The following is a 13,899-nucleotide window of genomic DNA, read 5'->3' on the forward strand; positions in this document are numbered from 1 at the left end:
TGCTGGCGTTTCGGACAGAGACGGATGGAGGTCATTTTCTTTTACGGGTCCGCAGCTTGGAGCGTTTGACCGTGGCATTGAAGGCGCGTGATAGTTACCGGAGAGGACGCCTAAAAAATGCGGACTTTAATTCCGTGCTGTGTTTGTGAGACGCCCAGATGAATGCCCTGTGCTTTATGCTTTGTGCTTAACACTGCAATCACTTTCAGGCTGGAGCAATGCCTAGCAGCTCCCTCGAGGCAGTGAACCAGGGAGAAGGTTACGGGCTGGACTGTGTTGATGGCAGGTTTACACCAATAGCTCTTGGAGATTCACCTCCCTTTACCTATACCTTAGCAGCATCCTAACAAGCAAAAATACACACAACACCAATGATTTTTTTAAACCACTGATCTAGTTAAAATGACCCTTTTTAGAATGACCCCAATTAAGATGCATATCCATTGTGGCTAAACTCACACATGCCAATTACTTTCATTTAATAGCATACAACCTGGTTCAAAGGCACCATAATCAGATATGAAAGCATTAGGTCACTACACAAACAAGCAACAGGGCTACAAAGCTCATTTTATGTCATTTATTTCTTCCCTGTCATCCTTGAATGGATGGATGAACATATCCTGCAGCATTCCTCATGTATTGATTGCTCTATACCAGTCTCACTACAGTAATTATGGACAGTTGCATTATCTTGGCGGTGCACATTGGGCACATGCAGTAGTGGCTGGGACTTGTACTTGTAGCTGGGAGATTGCAAGTTTGAATCCTGACCTACAGAACTGCTTTGAGCCCTGGGGCAAAGTGTTAATTCTTTCAGTGAATATACAGCTATAAACGATTTGTCATTGGCAGCAGTGTAGCATAGCAGCAGGACTCATAACCGAAAGGCTGCTGGTTCAATTTCCAGCTAGGACACTGCTGATGTACCCTTGGGCAAGGTACTTAACCCAGAATTACCTCAGTAAATATCCAGCTGTATAGATGGATAACATGTAAAAACTGTAATTGATGTAAGTAACTCTGGATAAGAGCATCTGCTAAATGACAATAATGTAATGTAAATGTAAGCTAATGGACAATATATCAAATGTAAAGTGTGTCACTCTCCCTGGATTATTGTTTTTAAATGAATTATGTAATTTCATACTGTGCTCAAATTGTATTTATTGGCTTTACGGGCTGAATGTACTGCAAGAGCAAAGGACGCATGAGGTCAGATGATGCTTATAATGCTGCTGACAGGGTTTAAATGTGAGAACTTGCCGTCTTTCTAGTTTTACATTGTCATGGAAATGCTCCAGGCGGAGCGGTCTTACAAAATGAGCAGCCCATATTTGTAAAACCAGGTGTTGGCGAGTCCATACACTTATGCACTCCTTTGTCCAAATCAAGCAAGTGTTAAATTTCTTCATTACATACACACCACCTTTTTTTTTTTTGAAAATTTCAGCAAGTGTTGAACTCTGTTATGGGTGCAATGAAAGCAATAAGAGTCAAGTTCTGGTCAAATTTAAATGAACCTTACAAAGCATGCTGTCGTCAGATATAATCTATCCTTAAGACTAACAGTTGTGTTTCCTTATTTGCAGTAATTTGAAGTGAGACTTAATATCACATATACCCTCAAGAGGGGAATCATTAACGCCCCCCCCCCCCAAAAAAGAAAAACCCCTGAAGCTCCTCTGCTCTCCATGTAAAGATCGATCGCTCCTCATCAGACGGTATCCCGTGACTGGAATCCGGGCGGGGAGTTTGATCTTGCTGGCTGTTTGTATTTCACAGTCTGCGGCATCGGTCTATTTTTATATATTCTCAGGCCCGCGTCCTTGGGCTGTTACTGTCAGACCTCTGCTCTCATCCCCTTGGTTTTCCAGGTTCCTTGCCCATCACTTTCCTCACAGCGTTCCTGCCGGTCCCTGACGGGCTCAGTACTGGTGGGCAGCAGGGTGGTGACATTGCGTAGGGCCACAGCCTCTGAGCCATGGGGTCATTGGTTTCAATCCCCTTGGCTGAGCACTGTGTTGTACCTTTTAGGAAATTCTGAATGTCATATGCTTCAGTCAGGGAGTAAAGGTTGTCAGGGGGTAAAAAAATGCAACTGAGTAAATATGTTCTGCTATTGAAAATAAAAAGTATATTCTGATATTTATGAGGATGTGAACATTGAAGGAATCGACCAGATTATGCAAAAATAAACCAGGCTTATTGATCCCATCGGAGGGCAGTGGTACCAGAGGGGAAAACATCATTAATAATTATCTACTTCAACTTTATTTTCAAAGCACAACAAAAATTGGCCATTGGTGTGGAATTACCTGAATCTGGGTGACTATGTTTTACTTGCATCAGAAAAAAAAGAAGTTGTGTTACATTAACATGACTGACAACTTGTGTACAGAAGTTGTCTTCCTGTATAATATGTTTTTGTTTTTTGTTTGTTTTGCTGTGTCCATTATGATCTGTTGAAATATGCCCTGAAATATCTGCAAGCTGAAGAAAGAAACCTAGGATTTTTTTTTTTTGCTTGTGGTTTCTGTGGCAGCTATGCAAGAGACTGATGACCCTAGCTTTGCACGTGAAGCCCTGGGGTGTCAGAAACGGAATCTGTCGAAATGTGAGCTCACCACCGGTCCATAACAGATGAGTGCGCCACTGACTGTCATCAGAGGATGCTTTTGGCCGGTGAGGACCCATGAATGGACATGTGTGTGCACGTACCTACAGTAGTGTCATTCTTGACATACCAAAGCTGGTCCGTACATTAGCAAATGTTTGTTTAACCAACACGGTGAAACACAGAGAGGGTCATTGTGCACCATCCTCAAGTGAACACACTATAGCTCTGTACCGAATCCTGTACATTCCACGTGTCAGCTTACATACATCATAGGACCGGTCTGCTGCATCTGGTATTAATGGATTTTAGGGGGGCGAACATTTTAGTGCAGAACCCAGAAAGGTTAGCTGTGCGTGTAAAACAAACATTAAGATGTTTTCATTTTTATTGACTGACCCCCATCGCTCCTTATATGGTCAATGACCAACGTATACAGTATTGCAATTCCCTTTTAATCCATATGCAAACAGAACAGGATAAAGAAGCATGCACATCGGCATCCCAAACACGCAGATTAACTGAGGAATTGAGCGGGACAGGAAAAGACTATAGCACCCCTGTTCTAAGTATGCTGTAATCTGTATAGCACATTGGTTGGTTGCCCCTGTAGTGGTCAATGTGGGACCAGAAGTCACATGCCGAACAGTTTGGCCTCTTGTTCCTCGGGGGCAGTGGTGTTGGAGGGGTTGGTGGGGTGGGGGGTTGGGGTTTTGAGGGACAGCTTAATTACAACACTGTGTTGTTTTTGGACGGGCCCCAACCTCAATATGGGAGATGTTTTCTTCCTCTTGTCTCTCTGGTGGGCGGAAGTTCCGCGTGCATGAGATAGCGTGGTGCACTGGTCATGGAGCTGAACTTTCAACCAGGGGTCACGCGTTCTGTTACATTACATTACATATAGCAGACGTCTTATCCAGCTCAAAAGAGCAGAAGTGTATCCATGTTGAATGAGCTACAGTGTCAGACCAGGCAAGCAACACTCCCAAACCAGTGAGTGTGAGCATAACACTACTCAAGCCCAACCACAAGTTAACTTGAGCTAACCTGACTAGTCAACCTAGAATCTAAGGGAGGCCAAGTGCACACACTACTATACAGAGTCACTAGATCACATAAACCAAAACACATTGTGTATTACACATAAAGCAAACGGCAAGTAATACAAGTAGAAGGTGGTGTTTTGTCCTCGTCCCCTTAAATGAGGCGCCTTTCCCCAGATTTACACCCATGCATGTACGTCACTATAAAAGGATAACATGTAAGAATGCAAGCCATGAAGGCCTTCTTGAAGGACTGCCAAGAAAACAAATAGCTTTATGCGAAGAGATTCGGTGGCGCTGCTGTCTGGAGTCTGAGCCAGCCTTGTACCCTTTAATCTTGACATTATACCGTGGTCAGATGTCCAGCTGAGTAAAATGGGGTCAGCCATTCTTAGAAAGCTGAAAGGTTGTTGACTTGAGGAAAGATTCGTCTAGGTGAGTGCCATGCGTTGTCAGGTGTGGCAGACAGCAAAACAGCATTGAGCTGTATGCTGGTATTGTTAATGGCTTTGTCCTTAGACCTGTCGAATTGTCTGTGTGAAAAAAACACACTTGCATACATCAAGATCACATTACACAAGTAAAAAATAGTAATATTTCCATAAAGAACATAAAAAAACCAAATAAGACTCATACTAGTTATATAATATAGTTAATGTGAAAACAATAAAACAAATGCTAGTTTATGGCACTGAATTAAACATTAATAGAATTGAAGTTAAGCACAGCTAATATTTAATGAGGTGTGACTTTCCTAGGTGGCAAGAGGCAATGGAAGACTCCAGTCACAATTACAGAATATTTGTGGTAACACAGATTAGAGTGATAATATCATTGACTGAATTTTATTAAATATTGTTGCCAATGAAACTCCCAGGATGTGGATGTCAGCATGCATCTAATATAAACTGACATCCACACAAGTTTTCACATAAACACATGTGTGTGTGTGTGTGTGTGTGTGTGTGTGTGTGTGTGTGTGTGCCAGTGTGTACATGCTTGTGCACTTATGAGCAGGAATGAGAGCCACTTCATGTTCTTGTGCACAACAGACTTTGACTAAAAGGAACAGGATATTATGGGATGGCACTGGCCTCATCAACAGCAGAGCTCATTAAGAGTTTGCAGGGCAGTTTCAGGTACTGTGCCCTCGAGTACAATTTCAACCTGTCCGCTGCAGTGCAGGCCTGCATGCAGAAGAACCTCAAAGGTGGAAAATAAACACACAGCATTGCTTCGGGGTACCCCTGGCCATAAACCTGATGTTTTTCAATCGGAGTAAAGCTGCTTCCAATCACCTCCCCTTTGACAGTATCCCCAGACAGCAAAGACAACACAGATACTGCCAAGAGGACAACTCCAGCCATCAACCTTGTTTCTGTTCCGTAACTCAATCCAGATGCAAACCGGACATATTTCCACTCTACAATATGCAGCAGAACTGGCTTTTTGCAATTACCAAATTACCGACTGTGAAATTCCTGTGACAATGTGAGGATGACACATGGTGAAGATGTTTATGGACACATTATGCCCAACTAAACTGTTAATACAAAAGAAAAGACCAGGTTCTCTTTAAAGTATTCAAGTATTTATACAAGTCCAGGTGTGGTAAGCCTCAATTATCAAATGTTATTACAGAGGACAGGACATATTGCAATATGAATGATGAATAGTGAAATATAGAATTCATATGCACACGGTAATTTATATTTGTGTAAATTAATGAGGGATATTCATTTTTTTGGTCCATACATTGTATGGAAAAACATCCTTTGAGTTGGACTGGGTGCCTGTGATCAGAAAATATAAATCTACAATCAATGTCTAAACCAAATGTATCACTAAATGGTTATTACTACGCACTAAATCTAAGTCTAAATCTAAGCTACTTTTATTGTCTAAAACTATATTTTTGTCTACGTTTTGCAGACATTACTTGTCTAGTATGTAAGTGCTGTAACACTGTAGCACTGTGTAATGCACAGACATTTTCTATATGTATTGTATTGTATGTTTCTGTATGTTTATGTGGCCTTATTATATGCAGTTTTCTTTTTAACCTGGTATGAACCATGTGTCTGCTAAATTAATAAATTTATTACAGTGCCCATGCATCAATGCATTATTGAATGGCTTTTACTCAGCATGCAGACCTGCAGAAGGGACCCCGTGCCACTTGAGGTGCCCGCGGCTGCCGTGAGCACTTGAGTGCTGCTGATGGAGGGCCATTCACCAGCGGAAGCCGGTTCTGCCCCTCGAGTCCCACAGTAAAAGAGCTGTGTAGAACCCCTCTGAGTGGTGCCGTGCTGAGAAATGCCACGGACAGTTTGGAGCACTTTATGTGGGAGGAGTGCCACGCATTGTCTGACATTGCAGAAAGTTCAGCTACGTTGAACTATATAGAGATGCTATTCTCCAGGGCGTCTTACAAAGCATAAAAATTCAATGCCACAATTCAAATGTGTAAAAAAAAAATCAGAATGAAAAAGACATTTGAATACATTGTAGGTCATTACATATTACAATTCACTCAGTAAGAATATAAAACAGTTTGCAGAAAAACAAACTGCAGGACAATACCATGGGTTATTGGGAATACACATACTCAGTTTGTATCTTAAGTCCTGAGAGAGGACAGATGGAAAACAGGTCGTGTCTGAAGAGGTCGAAATACTGGGTACCGTGAACACATTCTCCTCCTGCATTTCTTTAGCTTAGTAATTGCTCCCTTTAGCTAATTGAAGGTTTGTGTGAAAGCAGATGCATCCCTAGTCCTCCTGGACCTGCTGCTCCCTGGGTGACTGTGTGAACTGGATCAGCTTAGTGTGGACTGTGAAGAGCTCTCCTCCATATTTTCCTCTTCATATCTTTCTGGTCAGTCGGGGGGGGGGTAATTGTGGTTTGCTCCTGCGCGTCCCCCGGTGGTTGGTGTGAGAATGAGTCACAGTTCCGCAGTCCATCCTCCAGCAGGGTTTGGAGTCAATTCTAAAGCAGAGCTAGAATTCGATTACAGGGTGAGGGTGCGAGATTTGGGACTTGAATCGGGCGCTTGAAGGAGACATCATTGACGGTTGAACATAATTGGAATCGACACCATTGGATTGTAATCAGTTATTGAATTTGCTTCATTTCGATTCGATTCAGTTTTATTTAATTCCGGGCGATTCCAGCCAGTTACGGCAGGCGCCTGACAGCTAAGTTGCACATGGGTGTGAAATAAAACATGAATTGTGCTTCTTCAGATGTTTGAAATACATTTCCAATCCTAGTATGCATCATTGCTGCAAAATAAGTTTACACCGATGTCTGTAGCACACCTACAGTGGGCTATTTACAGCAGTCAGACTGGTAAATTACAACACTGTGTAGTGGCAGACATTCACGTTATTCAACGTGAAGCGGCAATGTCCAATTTAAGACATGAGCTACCTTAAACAAGCACCCAGTGTCCGCATTCATAGGGAAACTGATGGGTTCTATATGAGCTGTCTACACATAAGAAGAACTTTTCTTATTGTGCAATTGAAAACTGTCTTGGGTTATATCCTAGATTTTCCTTGTCATCAATAAGTCCTTTTCACCCTGTGTCTGAAAATGACTAAATTTGGTCATGTCACTGCCACAGAAGGAGAGGGATTTTGAATATTTGTATTTAAAACTTTTACATTTCACTCAGCAAAGACAGCCTTATTAGGTACATCCAAATGAGAACAGCTAAGAGATGGTTATATTATCTGCAGTCTTCTACAGTATCTGTATTACTTATTGACACGTGAAATTGCTCTGTGATTGATGACACCAACCTTCAGTGTGCTGGGATTGAATAACAATTTGCCTAAACTGAAAAATGCTGATGGTGATTTTGAAAAATTAAATTGGAACTGGACTCAATTTGCAATTGATGGAACTTTGATGCAAGCAAATTTATGAAGGAATTAGAGTTCAATAGCTCCCAGAGGTGCTTGTATATGCCTGCATATGTATATTTGTATGTAAAGTTGACACTTTTTGTACTCCTCAGCATATGCTGGCAGGAAATATTGGTTCAACAAACTCAGCCTTCAGATATATTATTTTCCATTTGCTCATTGGGAACAGAACAGCAACAGACAGCTATCATGTGCCCCTATCAGCAGCCATTAGTATTAAACTGAGGCAGCTGTCGTGAAATCTGTCGTGAATGATCAATGTCGCACTATATGCTGGTGGTGTGCAAAGCCCTTTAAATATTTGTGTTCTTTCATTCATAGATGTTAAATTATCTCATGGGAGTGTTTGTAATTCTAAAGATACAAACAACATGTTATGAATAAAATCATGTTAACAAATTGATAAGTAGAGGTGGAATATGGTTCACTGTTATACAATTTATTCCAAGTATATTTCTGGATATGTCATTACTGTAATCCTACCCCAAGTTAGAACAAATTCTTGAATCAAATACTTAAAAAAATTTAAATAAATTGAGGTAAGGCCAAGATATTTCTGCAAACCATTGATGGCTTGTTTGTGTGCCGTTAATATGTGCCATCAAGGGTACTTCTACCCTACTTTGGAAACACATAATGTCAGGAGATGGTCATACGTTTGGGGCTCTGGGGTTGAGGTAAGGCCACTGCGTTTCTCTAAACACATGTTGGCTTGTTTGTGTGTGGTTACAGCAAACGTACCCAAACTCATTACGATCATGAGTTGTGCTGGCATCTTCAGCCATCTCCTGAAGCTGTACAGTCTTCAGATGTTGTTGAACAATACAGCAGACACCTTTCTGAATGCTAGTTCCCCAAAATTGTACTTTTGGAGTTGCTGGTCACAAGGTGCATAATCGGTCCAGGTTTTGAGCATCACTTCAACAGTACTTACTAAGGCATTATAAAAAACACAAGTACATTATTTGCAAATAACCTGCTGAAAACGTGAAGTGAAAAGGCAGTTACACCTATGCGTGTGCAACATACTTTTTTGTTAGTAATGTAGCCCATTCTTATGATTAGTGCGATTCTGCAGCATTGATGCAGGGCTGAGGGTTGTTTACTTGTAATGAGATACCCCCCAATGCCTTCCTTCTGCCCGTACAGTGAACACTTTTTCCAGTATGCTTCCTCCGCGTGATGTGCTCTGGTACAGGAGCAACAGCATCCCGATTCAGAGAGTTACCGACGGACATTTTTCTGATTAAGTTCCTCCATATGATTTCTAATCGGATTGACTTAAATTCATCTGAGGGTCGTTACATTCTGAGGTGACTGTTTCTCCTTCCCGCGGTCTCCTCAGGTCGGATTTTTCTCCCCTGTTTGATGCTGCGAGGCGTGCCAGTGTACTGTACATGTGATAGCGAGGGGTGGTGATACTGTTAAAGAGTTCACAGGGAGGCAGTTTGGTTTAGATTGAGAGTCTGACCACCCCGGGAGCGGTCCGCAGAGCAGATTCGGCTGTTGGATATTTCTTTTCGTTTTGACGCTGTTTGCGACTGTCTCCAGGCGCGAAGGGGAAGAGGAAGGATTCTGTGTTTTCAACCATGGGAGCATCGACATCCGCACAGCGGGACGGCAAGAATCAGAAGGATGCGAGCGCTGAGGTGCAGAATGTGGAGGCGAACGAGATTCGGGAGGGGGAGAGCATCGATTCAAAGGTAAAACTATCATGGGAGGAATCCAAGGCGTGCCAAGAGCATTATGATCAGTAAAAAGCTAGCCCCACTACAACTTGAAGAGTTTCTGATTCCGGCAATGCTTAGTTTTGAATATGGGGGATTCTCTGATCAATAACCTTTGATCATAATAACTCAGATGGATGTCAGTGATACATATTGCGCAGCCATTAAAACCGCTCACCAAAAAAAGCAGGCAAAAAATTGTTCTACTTGATTGTGTGCATCTTTTTTGCTGCGTAACGTAGCAAACGCGTCTTCGGACAAACACAGCTCCTATTCCGCAGTAATAAAAACGCTGAATCGTGCAGTTCCTGAGATTTATGAATCCACGGCGTAGGGCTCCTTGTGTCTACGACATCATTCAACTGACTGTAGTAGCGCCAACTGATTTGTTTCTCATGCTTCGTTTGTTGATTGTGTCATATAAGTATGGTTCATTGAATATTGCGTAAGCGGTCAGAACATACGTAGAAGAACAGTTTATTTTATCAAAATACCATGACTTAGTATTAATCGAGCAAATACTGTAACTTGATATTATGGTCTACGGCTACCCCACTCCTGGACCGGGACGAGGTGATTAAAATAACAGATATATTTCACCTCGTAAAGGTATAGGAAAGGTACAGTACGGTTCAGACTTCACATTGGTAGTTAAATTTGCAATAAATAAATGAATACATAAATAAGATCGCTGGACAGTCTATGAAAACTGTTCCAAACAAATTCAACAGGATAGCGAAATCGAATACAAAGCACAGATGTAGAAAGAGCGTGATTCTCAACTGAAAAAAAAATCTTGAATACAAGAAACTTGCTGCTGGGGAACAGTATAGGACTGCATATATGCGTTGTGAGGAAAATCCAAAAATTGTTCAAGGGAAAGGCAGATTATTTTTACATGGAGCTAACCAGGCAGAACGTTTGAAATGTCACGTTTAAATATGGTGAATTATGACATTACATTGTGAATACATGCTAGTTTCATATACTTTTAATATTTTCTGTTTGCTTGTTTTTATAAATTGCATTTGTTTATTGGTTTAGAGGCTGGAATGAGAAATAATGTTCGACTATTTGACCACAAGATCATTAATCGATTACTTGAAAGTCATGAAGAACATTTTTTCATTTAAATTTTTTTGAAAGTTTTATTCTTTCTCATTAATTTTCAGGAAGGAGAGCATAAGAACCTCACTTGTAAATAACATATAATAAATATAATAACATATAAGTTCATTTTACTGTCTGAAAGCATGAGTGAATCCAGGTCTCTCTGCAGTGCAGTACAGTGGGGACGGGTGGTCTTCGATTATTCGAGAGCTCCAAAAATTGAAATATTCAGTAGATTAAATCTTGGGAGGCTTGAAATGTGTGAATAATAAATTTGGGCAAGACAAATGTGCATGCTCTCTAATTATTGTCAGAGTTCATTAACATAGAGCTTCTGGAAGCCCCTGTCTACAGCTGGTCTGAGGTGGAATCTGGTCCGTCTGGATGTTTACGGTCAGGTTTACCACCGCGGGTGTTTCAGAATAAAAGCTCCCTCTTCAAGTGACTCCCCGCTCAGCTCTCAGGGCTGTGTGTGTGGGAACCGGGAGCAAAAAAATCTCAGGCGACCCAAGGAGCCCTCTCCTGGAGATGGCTTCTGGTGTACGCACAGTCTCTGGGGTGTCCAGGAATTTCAGAAATGCTCCCCGAGCGCGGTGAAGTAGGTCAGGGCTAGTCCGGCGACTTCCCGTTGAGACCGAGGCGGCCTTTGGGTCTGAGGACAATGGATCTTTCAGAGACCCACCTGAGCGCGACCCTGAGAGCTTTTCCTTTTTCTGCAGTTCTGTGTCGCCTCACTGCCAGCCACGGCCAGCCGCTCTGCTTTTGTTGAGGCTGGAACTGGCAACCTCTTTCACGAATGCTTCAGAGTTTAGAGTCTGTGAATTCTGAATGTATATTCTGAAGAAACCGTCCACGTCCACACAGTGTTCAGTGCTCCATTCAGAGTTTGTATGAGCAGAGAGTTACCTGGAATAATCCTCAAGAGAGAACAGTGGAGATTAGGGATTTGGAGAACAGGGTAACCAGGGAGGCGCGTGATTACCAGAACGAAGGCTTCAGGGTGGACTGAAGGGGTGGACCAAGGGGTTCACTGGGTGGGTCAGAAGGATGGCACACCCTGCAGAGGGGCATACCCCACAGCCCGGAATAAGAGGGACCCAGTTCCCAAATTCAGATGAAATGAAACACTCTAATGCGGTTGTTTTGTGTCTCTCACAATGGTAATTACTTCTGCCTTTCACACAAGAGCAGCAGAGCCCTCAGAGACAGCTTTCACTTTTCTGAGGCTGTGCAGATTTCGTGAAGACTCGCTCGCACTGCATCTCTGTTGTGTACGGCTTTGGGCTGCAGAGCCGTATGGTTTCTCTCGGGAGCGGTTCTGAAACCCATGACTGCAGCCGGACAGGGTGCAGAGCTTGCAGAGTTCAGTGATTGTACTTTAGGAAACTGCACGTCCTGCAAGGCTTCATTAGCAAAAGGTACTCCGTGGAATTTAGGCATCAATTAATCAAAACAGAAACGTATGCAGCATTGGAAAACATTTGAAACTGTTTTTTTTTTAATGGAGGAAAGTGGAATGCCACTCACAGTTTTTCTTGTCTCTGTGGAGATCTGAAAATTCATTTTCTGGATCAACAGATACTGTTCCAAAATATTTTGTGTTACTTTGGTCCCACTTCAGTACGTTTTGCTGTTCCAGAGTTTAAACTAACTATGCAAAGAGGGCGTGTAATTACTGCACTACACTCCAAAATACATATTATTAAATTAATGCCATGCATATCGGATGACTGTTTAGGAATTTTACACTTACAATTAATCCAGCAAAACCAAGGGTAGGTTGTGCCTTTTAAAAGTTCGTAATTGCCATAAACCAGGTGCAGTGATCTCAGTTATATGAATCTAAAGGCTGCCAAGGACTTTATTTGTTTTTTGTTTAGTTTTTTTATCCTTGCGTTCTAAATGATTTGCATTTATATGAAAAAAAAACTGCTGTGATTTCATGATATGTCTGTCTTGGAAAAAAAAAAGACTTTAATTTCACTTGGACTACCTGGTCGAAGAAAGTCTATTTTCAATCGAAACTAATTAAACTGAAGAAAAGAACTGAAGATACTTTCTGTCACTGGTCTCCTGCAGCTCAACTCTCGTTATGAATGTGCCCCAGTTACACTGTAGTTACTGTAGACCACTCAGATTGCTGACTGAGGGGAATATATCTCAGTAAAAAACCCAGACCTTTACTGTGCTATTGTCCGGTCTTATTTTCTCACAGAACCTGTAAACTGTGACCAGACTTGGTCAGAGGAATTGGGGGATAGACAACATTAATATTTGGGCAAAATACAATGAGGTCGTCATACAAAAAAATAATTACATGTTTACCAGTAAATTATTTTTTCCGAGCGCATGCAGAAAGATAATTGACAGTGCCCTGGCGATATTCCTGTATTAATTATTTCTATTTTAAGGGCCCCCGGCCCTCAGTGCATTTCTCGGCGGAGGTTCCCTTTTGTCCTGGGCCTGAGTGTTTTGCTGGGTAGTGCTGCTCTCCCTGACTAATGACAGGCAAGGGTGATACTTCTGTAATTAGTGCCAACCTGCTTTCGCCCTAGATCCCTGGCAGAGAGAAGAAAGGCCCTTTATCCCGAGATATTTCATCTTCCTCCTCTTTGTCCCCCGAAAGGAGTCCACTCCTCAAAAAAAATAAATAAATAAATTAAAATAAATAAAAAAAAAACACTGACGCAACGAAAGCTACGGCAGGAGAAAGGGGGTGCTACAGCGCCCCCTGGGACCCAGGAGTCACGGCAGGTGCGAGTACAGTATGTTTGCAGTGATGAGTCAGTCACAACTGAGCGCAGCGGGCCACTGTGCATTGGCTCTGGCCAGGCTGTGGACGCTGAGCAGCCCGTTTTAGAGTTATTTCTAGCTTTTGCATTCTGCTGAAGCTGTTATAATCTCTCCTTGTATCCCAGCTGGCTAAAAGCTTTAAATAGACAATGATAAAATCTCCTTCACCACTACAAGCTCTGTCAGGAACATAGCTTCCTTGTTTGGTCAGGGGAGTGATTGGCCGTGCACTGGAAAAACAAGTGCTTTTATGATTCTCTGAAATCCAGTGTGGGGAAACAAGGTTCCAACTTACAAATAAAAGTTCCATACTTTTAATATGCAGAGTGCAGCTGATATCTGAACAGTAATGTGGGGTGGTTTACCTCAATATGCACAATACGACCACACAGAAACAAACACACACAGATGTATGTGCGCACACACACACACACACACACAGAAACAAACATGAGTGGTTTAGGAATTTGGCATGTCACCCATTTTCACTGACATAGTGCCATGGTGCAGAGTATTTAAATTGCCTTGCTTCTATAAATATCCAGCTGAATAAATGGCCAGTATATTAATTACTCTAGATTAGAATGCCTGCAAAGCAAAAAAATGTAAACTCTTTTTGTAGCCCGCGGTTTTTGCTGAGATGATCGCCTCTGTTAAATTGCACACTCCAGTCCCCC

General features: G+C 42.0%; 1 protein-coding gene across 1 annotated transcript in view; it reads left to right on the forward strand.

Moving 5' to 3' along the window:
- The first annotated feature begins 8,859 nt into the window (after nucleotides 1-8,859).
- akap12a (A kinase (PRKA) anchor protein 12a) overlaps nucleotides 8,860-13,899 on the forward strand; it is a 38,451-nt gene continuing 33,411 nt past the window's right edge. The window contains exon 1 of the mRNA XM_036542822.1: nucleotides 8,860-9,295. Coding sequence (XP_036398715.1) covers nucleotides 9,182-9,295 — 114 coding nt within the window. The 5' untranslated portion in view covers nucleotides 8,860-9,181. The remainder of the gene's footprint in view (nucleotides 9,296-13,899) is intronic.

Source organism: Megalops cyprinoides, chromosome 12 (genome assembly GCF_013368585.1).
Source record: "Megalops cyprinoides isolate fMegCyp1 chromosome 12, fMegCyp1.pri, whole genome shotgun sequence".
In the NCBI taxonomy this organism is placed as follows: Eukaryota; Metazoa; Chordata; class Actinopteri; order Elopiformes; family Megalopidae; genus Megalops; species Megalops cyprinoides.